This window comes from Poecilia reticulata, chromosome 14, assembly GCF_904066995.2.
Source record: "Poecilia reticulata chromosome 14, P_reticulata-male-v2, whole genome shotgun sequence".
NCBI lineage: Eukaryota > Metazoa > Chordata > Actinopteri > Cyprinodontiformes > Poeciliidae > Poecilia > Poecilia reticulata.
In genome coordinates this window covers 17,849,762-17,864,395 of record NC_088843.1, presented here as the reverse complement: position 1 = coordinate 17,864,395, position 14,634 = coordinate 17,849,762, and the positions used below count along the sequence as shown (strand labels likewise).

The window sequence follows — 14,634 nt, the reverse complement described above, 5'->3', positions numbered from 1 at the left end:
GATTGGTCTGCCAGTCCCTGCTGGTACCCTTTCGTAAACTCCAGACAGGCGACCATGTTCCTTTTTAAGGAGTGTATTCCAATAGGCTGCTCTAGTTCGACCTGATTGGTGGATTGCTGTAGAGATGGTTGCCCTTCTGGAAGGTTCTCCTCCTTCCACACCGGCGTTCTGACAGAGTGACCATTGGGTTCTTCTTGGTCTCCTCTCTGACTGAGGACTTTCTTACACAGTTGCTCAGTTGCCAGTGCAGGAAGAATCCAGCTGGTTTCAACTTTCTTTTATCAACCGATGATGATGGAGGCAGCAGAAATTATTTCTGGCTCCTTCCCCAGATTTGTGCCTCCAGACAATCCTGTCTCAGAGGTCTACAGGCAATTCCTTTGATTTCATGACGATGGGAGCCGAGATATTGACAGGTGTGAGTCTCTCTAAATGAAGTCTGATCAATTGACTTTCCTACAGGTGGACTCCATTTAGATTGTAGAAACGACTCGAGTATGATCGGTGGAAACAATTCAGTTTTGAGCTTCGTGGCTGCGAATACTTGCGCAAATGTGATTTCTTGGTTTTATATTTTTAATAGACTTGGGAGTATTGATTGGTAGAAATCTAATGCAATTTGGAATAAGGTTGGCTGTAATTACTGTCAATGGTGGACCAAAAAACTGTTAAGCAAAGGCTGTGAATACTTAAATGAGGTTGTGGTTTTTATCTGTAATACATTTGCAGTACACTCAAAAATATGTATTCCAGATTTTCATTAGTTATTAGTGTGTAAAAATTTGAGGAGAGATTAATTTAATACAATGTGTAATAATGTAACAACAAAATATGGAACAAAGGAAGGGCTGTGAATACTTTCCGGGTTTCACTGCTAATTGAGGGTGACTTCAGAAGATTTTCTGTTACGGCTTGTAACGTGACAAAATGGCTCAAAGACGGCTAAAGTACACATTTTTTAATAACATGGCACAATTTACATATCACAAGTTTAAATGAGGAACATGCTGAAGATTCAGTCGCTTCATTTTTTTTGTACATGAGCTAGAAAGTTTTTTTTCCTCCCTCTGTACACGGTAAACAGCAAAAGAGTTTCTCAGGTAACAATCTTTTTGCATTACGCATTAACTAACCACTATGGCTCTGGTGGACATTTTTATCAATAGATAAAAAAAAAAAAAAACACTGCACAACATATCACAGAGTTTGTTTTTTTTTTAAGCGCACAACTAAAACCTTCAGGAACTACTAAAATAGATCTCTGCGAGTTAGAAACGAACGGCCCATAGCTCAGACTTGCTTTTTTTGTCTTTTTGTATTTGTAGGTACAACAACTTAGGAAAGCACTTTATTACACTGTCCGACCAACAGAACTTAATTCCCAAAACATGTACTTTACACACCATCAGCTGGGCTAACGTGCCATCCTGGTGTTGACTGGGCTGCATTCCCCACAGAACCAGAACGATGGGAGACGAGATAAACTATTCATTGAGATTCTACATTTAAGAAAATACTTTAGGATTCAATACAGGAATGTAGATTGTCACTACAATGATAGAATCATTCTTAAATATGATCATTTAGTTGAATCCGAGAATGTGGAGCAGTTAAAGGGGACCTATTATGCAAACTTCACATTTCACGTTTTTGTACTTATAAAAACAGCCCAAGTGCTTAAAAAACAAAACATCCAGGCACCGGTTTTTGGCAATAAGTTAATGTTTTTTGGTGTCTTGAAAAGGATCTATTTCATAAACCTTCAGAATGTAATGCCATAAATCAGCAGACCCAGCCCTCACCTAGAACCCAAGCTGACCTCCATCATGTTTGATCAGCAGGTTTTACCACAGTATGGGCCGTACAATGGCTGCTGGAAAAGGCAAGTGCTTTGTTTTTGACTTACAATCTCGAAACCACTTGGTGTACTATTGTTGGTTGTGCAGGAGGCTCCATTTCTGCTTTTCAAAGACGAATGGTTGTATAATTGCGCATCAGTTTGCAATCATTTTCTCTTGTGAGTGTAAACATTGAGTTAGGGGGCGTGGCCAACAGCAGCTTATTTGGATTTAAAGTGACAAGAGTCCCTAAAACAGCTCATTTTGAAAGAGTAAAATCTCCTAATCTAGAAATGATTTTGTTTTTTTTATTTGATTTTGTAATGAGCATGCTCTGACCTATCGTAACCTGATCAAGGAAGCTTAATAGGTCCCATTTAAAACCTGTGTTTCACTATGATTTTTGTGTGGTGAAGAGAATTCAGCCATGTTTTCCTTTATTGGTGCACGATCAGCAGTGCTGAGAAGGCCAGCTTTCAGAACAGGAGCCCAGACGTTTGTTGCATAGTTGTATGTGGGGGTGTGGGGTATCTCTGGAACATGCTGAAAAGAAAACAAATAGCGAAAAGCACATTCTGAATCAAAGCCTTAATACTCCTATATTTACATTTAGTCAAAGTAAAGCTTTCGAAACACTCTTTTGCATATTTGTACCATGATTTTTCAATCCATACAGAGTGAGCAACAGCGACTGTACATTATCTACATGACTGTCAGTGCTAAAGTAGCTGTACATTCCAAAGTTTAGTCTTACTCCACATCACTTTTGCTATACAGGATAAACACACAAAACCATGGAGCAAACTAAAAAAAAGAAAAAGGTTCTTTTCATTTTAGTTTTATACAAAAACACGTGTAGACACGTCCGCCTACATAAATTATTCACAGCTATGTTACAGTCTCGCTTTGTCCAAAGCTAAGTGCTGGGTGTGAGTTTAGTGACGGTGAGGCACGGGGCTGACGGGAACGCCGACGCAACTCATCGCGCCTCAATGTCTTTGTGAGTTGGTCTGTCCCTGATGTCTGTGGCCAGCGGAGTAGTCCGTCTGGGGGAACCGGGCCGGGCACCCATGGTCGGGATGAGAGGCGGGGGAGCGCTCAGCGACGCTGTGGGTGGCGTTTTGTTTAAGATGCTGTTCTGATGCGCCGCGGCAGCGGCTGCTGCTGCGGCTGATGGGCTCACTCTGGAGTAGTGCATGCCTGGAAGTCCCGGGGCCATAAGGCCCGGGGCGGGGTGGGGAAGGTGTCCGTCCAGGACTGGGTGGTGCATTGGGGGATGGAGGCGGCCGTGCTCGTAGTCCTCTCTGAGCATGTTGAGACGGTCGCGTTCCTCCAGCTGGGCGCGCTCCTGCTCCCTCCGCTGCTCCAGGACCAGAGAATGGACGTGGTCGCGGTTGAAGTCGTGAGGCTCCCGGTCCCGGTAGGAGCGCTCCGCCTCGTAAAGGCGTGGAACTGCAAGCCGATGCAGGGAGTCGTTCCTCAGCAGAAGGTCCCTGGCCATAGGGTCCCTTCTGTGGATGTCCAGACCTCGGTAAGGGTCCCTCATTGGGTCCCAGTGGAAAGCGGGATAGGGGAACCTCTCAACCCCAGGAAGGGGGCTGGCACCCATGAAGGGGGCCACAACACGAGTTCTCTCCAGACTGCTGATGCTGTTGATGGGGTGGACCCCTGGCATTCCCATTGGAATGGGCACCGAGGAGGGTGGGTGAAGCGTTGGAGTGGGGGGTGCCTGTGACGGGGGCTCACTGATCCTCTCTGCTGCCCCATCGTGCTCCTCCTTCCTCTCCTCCTTCACTTTAATCTCATTGTTCTTCTTCTGCTGCTGCTCGTATGGTAGCTCCGACTTCTTCTCCAGGACCTCCCTGCTCAGACCACCATTAGGACGCTCCAGGCTGGTCTGCCGAACGTAGGGCGACGTGGTGCCCCTGCTGGGCACCTTGTCCTCTGACACTCGGCCATCATGGATGACTGGTGCGTCCTTGTCGCTGTGCTGGTTGTCCTTGAGCTTGTGGTCATCTGCGTTGTCTTTCCAAGAGTCTTGGTGCTCCCTTTCTCTGTCTTTGGCCTTCGTCTCCTTGTCCCTCTGAGGGTCCCCAGAAGCGGGAGGCAGGTGGTTTCTATGGTGCTCAGGGGGCCGGGTGTGGCTGAGGAGGTTGATTGGATGGACGGGGACCGGGGATGGATGGCTTGGCTGCCGCTTCTCTACCGAGTCCCTAGAAGAACACAAAGGAAGTCGTCCTCATTAGCGTGTAGCACAGTATCCCAAAAATAATTACATCTCCACTTATTTAAAAAGAGTTAGATAAATTCCTATCATTTTATCTATAGCAAAAGCCAACACTTCTCAAAAGGGAACTTTGACAGTTTTTCATCTGGGTCACTTTAAACTATCCATCCATCCTTCCATCTTCTTCTGCTTATCCGGGGTCGGATTGCGGGGGTAGCAGCCTAAGAAGGAGTGCATTAATCTGTAGAAAACTTAGATCGGCCGATTCCGATTTTGGCCCATACAGCCATCCCCTCCCTTTTTTTTTTTTTTTACTGTAAAGTCCCCAAATATAGCAACAAAGCTGCTAAGTTGGCAACAGTTGTGTCACTACTGTTAAGCTCACTCCACTGTGACCTGGTGGGTCCATCATTGTGACACAATGAGGAATTGGTTCTTCACCAGATCTACAATGATAATAAGCCTGACAAATGGCTAATGGAAATTGCAAGGCTGTTGACCATGGAGGATGCTGTCTGCAGAAACGTGTGGCGCTCTTTCCGTGACCGTTTCATTACAGCAAAACAGAATGAGCAGAAGCGGGAGGAGGTGATCTGCGCTGTTGAAATATGTGTCCGAATACGTATGGTCCACTACCACGTGACTGCACATCGACTGTTCAGCTCAGGATAAACAGACCCTTTAGTATCGGCAAAATGACAATCATCAAAGAATCAAATAGATCAGGACTGATTTATCGGTGCACCCCACCTTTAAATACCTCATACGGTTGTTCAGGCTGAGATCAGTGGAGAAGAGTTGAATCTGAAGACATCAGTCACGAGACAATGACTAGGGCAAAGTGTTGGCTCATTTGTAGAGTTTATTAGTGATTTCTTAGGAAATATGAGACTGATGAGTATTGGTCCATTTAGCTCTTACTGCAACCTTTTTGTGCTCCCAAAAGATAAAGAAATGGAGACTAGTTGGAGATCTCTGGAGTACTCACCTGTCTTTGTCGTCTTTACCAACTGAGTCCCGCTTATCAGAGTCCCGATCCCTCTCATGTGAGCTGACTGAGGCGCTTCTCTCTGAATCTCCAGGCTTCAGCCAGGGGGGCGGCGTGGGGAAGGATGGGGGTGTGCGGTGGAGGCGGTTCCACGGCTCCTGGTGACTGCTGTTGCTGCTGCTGTTTAAGTGCTGCGGTGCGTTGGGGCCCTCCTTATGGCCGAACACGGAGTTGGCCGCTGTTAGGGATTCAACACGTGGAAAAAACACAACAGAACGCAAGTTAAATGCGTATCTCGACAATTTTCTCCTGTGTCGGTATCTGATGCATCGCGTCGTAGCAAACTGCTCATCACGAAGCTGAAACTCACTGAGTGCTGGATTTCCAAGCCCCCCGAAGGCCGATGAACTGAGAGACCCCAGTCCTCCAAACGATGACGGCCTATTGAAAGGCTCTGTGGCGAGGCACAGAGATAACATGTTACTTCACATTTAATTAACACGGGAATGTTTCATTTCCTGGAACAAACCAAAGGGGAGAGTCCTCTTGCCTAAGTGTGATGCTGGGGCGAGGAAGTTTCCTGGATGAGGGGGTGGGTGGCCGAAGGGAGCAGCTGAAGGGTGGGTAGGACCTGAGGAAGGAGAGACGACCAAAGACCATGATGTTACCAACTTGGAGCTGACTGTTGTTAAAGTTGAAGCAATAGAAACGCTACTTTCTACTGTTAACATATACGACCGACCTGCAGCAGAGAAGAGCGTAGCAGGCCGTGCCAAGTCACTTGGGTGATGGATGGCACCGAACAGGCTGGGGCCCGGATGTCGACTGAGGAACTCGGGCTTGAGGCCGAAGTCTAGCTTGTGAGGGTCGACCTGCATCTGCTGCTGGAAGACGCCAGATCGACACAGAAACGCATGTCAGATTGGACTTTTCTTTTCTTTGTTTTCTTTCTGGCTGAACAGATGACCACTCTCATCTTCAGAAATGGTAGACTTTATGTAAGTTGGTTGTTTTCTTGCCATGAACCCGGTTTGTAACCCCACTCTGCATATCTTCAACAGGGCTGATGATAAATGAGGCTCTGACAAGCCTCATTTATCCCCAAAACCACTTGTGGTGTGCTTGTGGGATAACCGGAATACCCAACCACGTCCAAGTTTTCACCATCAGACCAAATTATGTTGTTGTTCAAGACAGGAAACAAATACAGTTTCCAGTTTTATATTGTCATGTAAAGAGAGGATGCAGTGCAGAAGAGAAGGCCCTACTCAGCTGTAGCAACTGTCAACCATGGGGGTGGCACCATCATGCTGGGGGGGCAACAAAAACTCTTCAACTTCACCTCAACTCAACAGCTGGTTCAAACTTCACAATTAGGTGTTCCAACACAGCAATAATCCTAAACGCATTAAAACTGGAAACATTTAAGCAAGACTATAAAAGTCAAGTCCGTGGCAGGAAACCCAACCAGCATAATTGAGCTTTATTATTTCTGATTAGCAATGTAGTCAAATACCCAGCATTATGCCAAAACCTCACTAATGGATACAAAAGGTGCTTGAAGTCCAATTATTATTAATAATACTATTATTATTAACCTTTATTTCACCAGGAAAATCCCATTATATTGAAAATCTATTTTTACAAGAGAAGCCTGGCAGCAGCACACAGTTTACAGAACATCTGGAGCAAAACAGAAAAAGGTTCATTAATAAATGAGTAAAAAGATTGCTGAGTTAAAACATTTACAGACAGATGATTCCTTCTCAAAATCAGTAAGAACATTGTTAAAAACCACCTAGTGACAACGTCGCCTTTAGATTCATATGTTGCTGCAAGTGGTTCCAAGAAGATGGAGCAGAAAACTGAAAAGATTTCTTTCGAAGTTCAGTTTGGACTCAAAGCACCGAAAGTAAAAGTAAGTTCTGACGACATATAAAAGTCAAGCATGTTGTTTAAAAACTGAACCCTGTTTGTGTGAAGTATGAAGTTTTGTTGCATTGCCAGCCCACCCAACATTTAAAAGGTCCAGTTGCAGACAAAACCCAATGTGGCAAAGAGCTGACATGTCTCACCTGGCATTTAGGATGACTTTTATACCATGAATTTGACTTCAGTTCAACGACTATCAAAGCTGTGGCTTGAAACTATTCAGAGAGAGTTAGATGATCTCTCACCTTCACTTTCTGTTGGTGGTGATACGTCTGCCAGGCAATATGGACATGCATGGCACACCACTTCCCAGGTTTCTGTAACCACGAGACAAACACAGTCACTAACCCATCAAATAAACAACCACAACATGCAAAACATCCAACAGGAAACTTAACCTTAAAGTAATCCTTTCTGGGGATTTTATTTCATAAGAATAACAGGATATTTCTAACCTCACTGTAAGGAATTAAAATTAGTAGCTTTGATACAGAGTTGAACAATTTAGGAATAAATCGACATGCAAGTCTTTCTTTTCAGTTTCAACTTACATCGATGCAGCTTTCCTTTGTTTTAGGAGAGATATTCCAAATTGAGAATTTAATCACGACTCAGATCTGCTTGAATAAGGACTCTTTTTATGTTCGACTTGTTGCACACAACATTCCAAAGGAAGAGCAACGCTCGTTTAGTCCATGCACATTTTGTAGACTGAATGCCATGAAACAAAATTACAAAGATTGGTTATAAAACAAAGGTGGTGGGGCAATTACAACAGATTATGGCTTTTTTTCATGGCCTCATGTTGAGCATATTATTGGGAAAAAGAAAAAAAAAAGATTTCTGCATTTACCTCCAAACACATCTGATATTAATACCACCCACCACTCAGTCTGAACCTAATCAGAAAACTCTTTTAAAGTATAATGGCTGTTGGTATGTTTGCAACAATCCAAGGCCTGACATGACTCACCCTCAGAATGGGCCGAAATGGATCCGTTAGCTACAGGACAGAGAGACAGAGAAGAAGATGCAAACTGACTCCATAGTGACATTATTCAGTGTTAAAACATGACTCTGACCACAGCACACTTTCTCACCCTGGGGTCCTTTTGTAAGAACGTGTGAGGCACCGCCCCGGGTCTGTTGGACACGTCCATGGGGTTAGAGGTCTGCAATGCAAAAGATGTGGATTGATTGGTTAGATTGTCTGTAATTTGTGGTAGGCTGTGACAAATTTATAGGAAACACACAAAAAAAACCCTGAGAGATGCATTGAGAAATGGTGACCAGAATCGGATTATTTTCATCCAAAAAGTCTGACCTTTTCTTAATCTATGAATGCATCGTGCCTACGTGCTAACTGCACCGACGACATTTTTTGAGTTATGCGAAACGGACTTAGCTTTTGTTTGTATCAGAAATATGTTTAAAAATTGAAATCAGAAAAAGCTCAGAGATGCAAGAAGTTTTTTCAAAATGAAGCTGTAGTCTTTGCGATAAATGTAGGATGGATGCCAAGATATTTCTGTGGCTCATTCAAACTACAAGAGGTTGAGAGAGCAAGAAAGACTTCCAACAGGTAATAGGAAGGCTGAATGGACTATAGCTAATTTGCCACATTTTATTATTTTGCGCTTCAGACCTCTATGTCATGACATAAACAGGATGTGGAGATGTTAGCAGGCTTTTGGGAATCTTAGAGTAATGGTAAATTCACTCGAAGCATCACAGTCGACAAAGTTAGCGGTCAAGGCTGTCCAAAATAGTTAAGCTGCTTGAATACTTGAAACCCTTGTATAAACACCCTTAACTTCCTATTTTAAGTTCTAACACTAAATACAGCTGTAGAAGCTAATATTTACAATTTCCTTATCTGTGTTCTCACACAAATAACATGATGTCACCTCTGCCCCCAGTGTAGAAATATATTTTTGAAAGCCATTCTTGCGTCTTCTTATGTTAGAGTTCTTAAGGAGGAATTGGAATATTTGAATTGTTTGGCCAAAGAAGATGAGATATCGGCCATAAAATTCTGATCGGTGCATCTCTATAAATTTGACTGACTAGAAAAATATTAGGAAGCAAACAAATAGAAACATTTTAGACGTTTTCATAAATTTGATGTGCAATTGGCCTTCCTGTAAGTATCGCATGTTGGTGTCTTACCTTGGGTTGGAAGGCACCCTGCAGGGAGCTGAAGGGCCCAGTTGGAGGAATGACAGGTGGGAGGCCAGACATGGCTGGAGGGTATGAGTGGAAGAGCTGGAGACGAGAAAAAAGAAGGTTCATAGACGGGTCCACCAGGGTGAGGAGATGGAACCAACAGTGAATATTCAGATAGATTCAGCATCCTGTCATTAACTCAGGAGTCCTGCGGTTTTAAACGGTTCAACATGATTGCTGACATGTTTCACCAACTGATGTAAAAACACTCTTCTCTGCTCGTTTACATTAGATTTAAACGAGCAGAGAAGATAATATATGTAAGCCAAAGGCTTACATATATTATCTTTCAGCAGTGGATGTTTAATCGACCACTTACTCCACCCCGCTCTGGTCAAACGCATCACTTTTCACTTTGTACATCAGTTTGCATTCTTTAACCATAAGAGATGCAGCAGAGCTGCACAAACAATAGCTTCTGGATTTGAGTGATTTTCATAGCAAGTGGCTACATCAAGGGAAGTTTCAAAGTATTTGTTGGCTTTTAAAACAGTGCGTTGAAAAAGATGAAGGTAGAGGAATGCCTGAAATAATCCACAACTTGCAGAGATAGAAAATCTCATGCTCTGGTTTCTGCTTTGCTTCAAAAGACGCAACTACATCGATGTTGAAGGATAAAATGTTGCAGCAAAGAAAAGCAGTCAGTGGCTGTGTTTCCACTGCGCAATATGACATTTCGAAAATGAACTTGCTTAATAGAAACACAACAATTTTGAAAGAACTTGTTTTTGGATGAAAAGCTTTGGAACTAGGATGAGGTGGTTTTTAAGGCCGTATCGAAATTGGAAACACTTTTGTCGCATTGAGTGATTTTATACTTGAAAAGTCAAACTGCACAATTAAATAGTCAATGGAAATGCAGCTACACACACGTGCACGCACACACACACACACACACACACACACACACACACACACACACACACACACACACACACACACACACACACACACACACACACACAGAGCGACAACAGCAGCAGCAGCGGCATGACAGGAAAGCCACAATTAGCTACACACTGAGATAGCAGGCAGTAGGGAAACTCACACTGTGTCTGTAGAAGGGATCGACTTTTGTTGGGTATTTGTCAAACTGTAGGAGAAACGAAAGAGAGCTGAGTACAGAAGTGTAAAGAAGAGAGGTCAAACGGTTCACATGTGTGTTACCAGGACTCCAGACATCACCAACTACATTCGAGAACTAAGGACATGCAAACAAAACAAGATCGAAGATGGGAAATAAGATTCGAGTTTAACCGCCCCCAACGCCAGCCTGTTTTTATTCTCCCTGCTTGTGATCATGTGAAGACCTTGTAAACCAGTGTGGGCTGGCGCTCATTTGGTTGCAGGCTCAGGGCGGACATTTCCACAGTCGAGACTAAACACTGTGGCCATAAAGAGGCTTTTTATGGCCTCATTAGCTGTCAGAGGCTTCGCCATGATGCCTTTGAGGTATCTTTAGAGCCAAGCCCATGCTCTGTGGGCCGCGCAGTTATGAATGCGTGAGTATTTATGTCAGGCACCCATTGCCTGTGGTCGTCCCTAACAGACAGCAGCGGTTCTAATGCAGCACATTTGCCAGTAATGAAAACCTCCAAACGGGACCAAATGATGTCATTAAATTCAGAATGAATTAAGAGTATTATGTTCTGAAAGCTGGCTCTGAACTTAACATGCTTTGGGCAACTTATTTCCAATTTAGAAAATAACAGCATTCAAAGCCTGGAGTTTTAGAGTTTGCCAGAGAAAACAGTAAAAAAAAAAAAAAAAAGAAAAAAAGATTTTCTGGGAGAATAAAGGAGCTGCTGTAGCGAACACATGGTCATCATAGAAGAAACCGACTCGGAACCCTCAGTTCCCCACAGCTCACCGCAGCGCGCTGCTGGCACACCATGTCCAGATGGTGTAAAATCTTTGCTCTCACAACCATAAACCGCCCTCACCCTCCTCCCTTCATAATCATTAAAACACAGGCATGAAAAACCCTGGAACCCAACAACGGTGTGTTCTACTTATCCTCACATTTCTGGTTGGGGTACGCACCATGGGTGGTGCTGGGGTGGGCATGATGGCGTGGGGGAAGGGCGTGAACGTGTGCTGGTGCGTGTGCTGGTGGGTGTGTTGGTGCTGATGCTGATGTTGGTGCTGGTGGAACTCCGTCCGCAGGTAGGGCGGTGGGCCCAGCGAGGCGCCGCGGTCTGCGCTCTGAGAGGCCAGGAATCGGGTGTTGAGCTCCTGACGGAGAAGGTCTTGTTCTGGAAACGAGGGAGTCGAGAGGAAGAGCCGGTTCGTTAATCGGGTGACTTTAAGGAAGAGGCTTCTGGAGGAAAACGGACACACACTTGGCTTGATATTTGAATATTAATCAATCAAAACTTTTTATTCAGACGCATAATAAACACAAACTGACCAAAGAACAACAACAGTAATGAAACGTTATTTAAAAGATGCAAAGTTCAGAATTTCGAGCCAGATTTATACAATATTTGTAAAAAAAAAAAAAAATCGTGCTTTGATTTCTGTTGTTAAAATATTTGCTCTAAAAATAACTATTTAATTAATGGATGGATGGTTGTCACAATTTAAATATCATACTTCTGTGGAAAATTGTTTATTGGACTTTGAACTATAACTTATTCACTCTGTCAATGCGCCCTCTGGTGGACACATCAAGAGAAGACCTACTTTTATAATGCACACATTTTTTAATGAGACTTATTATTATTGTCAGATTGTACAAAACTGTATCCCATTTGTTCAAGAGAAGCAAATTTATTACTCTGTCTCTATTACTGTTTTTTAATCTATATTTGTTGCCACTATCTTTAACTCGTACCCTATTTTTACGATCGCAATAAAATGCAAACGGAAAGAAAGAAATGAAAATATTCTCCTGGGAGTGTCACTTTCAGCAGATGGGCAAACGAGTTATTGGTACAGATCGTGCTTTCCAGACAGACTGTGGAGTGACACGGTCATTAACTATTTATACTAGGAGTAGAGGTGACGTCACACTGTGTGTGTGAGAGATTCGACTTAAAAGTAGAACAAAGAATAACAATAGTTGAAACCGGTACCAACAAATTTATTTAGCAATGACTGAGTTTAGAGCAGCCAGCATCACTAACGCTGCTTCCAAATCCAGGATGTTCTATTACATTTAGTCTTCCAGCAAACTGCTAAACGTCTCTGGCTCTGGATTGAACGAACCACAAACATGTCGTGACGTGTGGTATAAAATACTATTTTAGTTCTAGAAGCCTCTTATGTCTGTGCTTTTTAGCTAATGTGAACCTGGTCCCTAAGTAACAACAACCACACTGAAGGTTGTTGTTTTTATTGCAGCCTGTCGGTGCTTTGGATCAGTTCATACACCAACTTATGTGATTTTATGTTGTTTATCTCTCACTTTGTTCCAACTTTGTTTCTGTTACACTTCAAATGTGAGCTGAAGAAATTGATAAGATTTAACTTTCATTTTAGGAGTCTTCAGTTGCTCCTAGGACAACGTTTGTTATCACAACCTGCTGGTTCAACAGATATATTTCAGCAATATTGGAAGGAGTCCAATCCTCATATAATACGTTGTTTTCACTGAGGGATATGTTAGATTAGTAACACTTGTCTTCATCATTTCTGCACTTTCCCTGTGGCTTGAATGATATTAGATATAAAAACATCATTGCCTTACACAGGAAGCCATAAAACTATGAAAAAAATTCAACTACAGAAAAAAGCAGGAAATGAACAGGATTATCAGCATGTCATGGTGCATTTAAGCAAAGCTCAAGTTGATGCGGTTTGTCTGACAGCAGGACCAGTCAGACGCTGTGATTGGACACACCGCGGCCCCTCTGAGGCGGCAGCATCTGCTGTTCTAATAATCGTTAACGCAGCCTGTGGAGACAGAATGGGTGTCCAAGTAATCAACAGCTTTTCTCCTGAATTCAACAAACTCTGGCATGAGAGAGTCTCTCCTCCAGGACAACCCGTTCACTTCTGTTCCTCTGTGAATTGTTGTGACATATATTTTTAATTTTTAACTTTATTTGGTTGAATTTTCTCCTCATAAACACATCATGAGTATCTTTTTAGCAAAATCCACATCCATTTATTCTGTGTGGAACAAATTGGCTTCTTCCTCGTGAACATTTTTGCTGGTGAAAGTGGAAATAAACACTCTTCAATGTGCCATGACATTTGACCTGACTGTTGCAAAGTCCCCTGGCTGTCAGTTTGTACAGTGGTGGTTCTTGGTTTTATGGCACCGTGGGCGAGCCCCTACCTTTTATGCCTCCTCCAGCGCTTTCTTTATGTTTTAAAAAACTTAATAAATACCTCTCTTATTTCAAAATTTGCTTTAAGTCATTTCTGAGTAGTGTACAACAACCCAGCTTGTTTGAATCAGTCTAAATATTTTAGATATTCCACTAGAGATGATCAAATGCAATCCAAAAAAGCACACAGGTAACCTGTAAAAACTACCTGTGAGAGCAGATAGCACAGAATTAGCATAACATAGATCTGAAAACATTCTAAATGTCATGCAACGTTTTGTTTTGATTTTTTTTTTTTTTTAATGGGGAAAGTCCCCTGACACACCACTTGGGGGCGACATTGTTTCCAAAGTAGCTCGTGGCCTACCTGAATAGGCACTCCCAGCAGCGGGATGTCCAGGTACCGGCAGGGTGCTCGATGTCAGTGGTGGTGGTGGAGGCAATGCTGCTGGAGTCGCAAACATATTGGGGTGATGAGGATGTGGCGAGGGCTGCAGCGCAGAGGGGAAGCTGTGGGGGGCGCTCTGGTTGGCCGCCAGAGACAGAGGGAAGGTGGCAGCTGCCGGAGCAGGCGGCTGGTTGGGAAGGTGCAATACGGGAGCGGAGGATCCGTGCAGCTTGGCGCCGGGGGTGCTGCTCCTGCTGCTGCTGGTGGTGGAAATGGAAAAAGCAGGAAGAAGGAAGCCAAAGTTAAGCCGAGCGCGATTAGTCAAATTTAACACTTGTTACTGCACATCCCCGCGTCACCATCTGTTTCCACATTCAATTCCCAGTACGCTGTTTTCACACCTCCGCTGCCTTCCATTTACAATCTCCTCCCTGCCTTACTCTGGTGTTTTCACAGAATCCAGGGCTAACCGGATCTGTGAAAACACCAAATTCGCAACACCCTCGGATGCAAATAAACCGCCGCTGGCAGACAACAGACTGAGCATCTGTCTTTGAACAGCTCCTGCTAAAGCACTTCCTCCAGAGCCAGGTAGGGAACACGTGCATCAGAAATGGGATGAGAGGGATCGAGAGCGGGCGCAAGCATGTTAGCAAACAGTCTTTTGTGGCGTGTGTGGGTTCTCCCCAGGGGCAGTCGCAGAGCCTGCGTCTCTGCAGCTCCCCGCTTTAAGCCTAAAAGCTCATTTGCAGCGCTCG

General features: G+C 43.7%; 1 protein-coding gene across 16 annotated transcripts in view; it reads right to left on the bottom strand.

Moving 5' to 3' along the window:
* Positions 1-943: 943 nt before the first annotated feature.
* The window catches only part of auts2a (activator of transcription and developmental regulator AUTS2 a), a 359,733-nt gene continuing 346,042 nt past the window's right edge, over positions 944-14,634 (bottom strand). For 6 of the 16 annotated variants that reach the window (XM_008428205.3, XM_008428208.3, XM_008428207.3 and 3 more), the window contains 12 exons: positions 13,856-14,136; positions 11,234-11,466; positions 10,260-10,304; positions 9,155-9,250; positions 8,086-8,157; positions 7,959-7,988; positions 7,231-7,302; positions 5,796-5,937; positions 5,583-5,684; positions 5,424-5,507; positions 5,054-5,303; positions 944-4,051 (listed from right to left, as the gene is read on the bottom strand). In XM_008428205.3, the coding sequence (XP_008426427.1) occupies positions 2,818-4,051; positions 5,054-5,303; positions 5,424-5,507; positions 5,583-5,684; positions 5,796-5,937; positions 7,231-7,302; positions 7,959-7,988; positions 8,086-8,157; positions 9,155-9,250; positions 10,260-10,304; positions 11,234-11,466; positions 13,856-14,136 (2,641 nt within the window). In that variant the 3' untranslated portion in view covers positions 944-2,817. The remainder of the gene's footprint in view (positions 4,052-5,053; positions 5,304-5,423; positions 5,508-5,582; positions 5,685-5,795; positions 5,938-7,230; positions 7,303-7,958; positions 7,989-8,085; positions 8,158-9,154; positions 9,251-10,259; positions 10,305-11,233; positions 11,467-13,855; positions 14,137-14,634) is intronic. The other 10 variants (XM_008428210.3, XM_081615290.1, XM_081615291.1 and 7 more) reach the window with 10 other exon arrangements.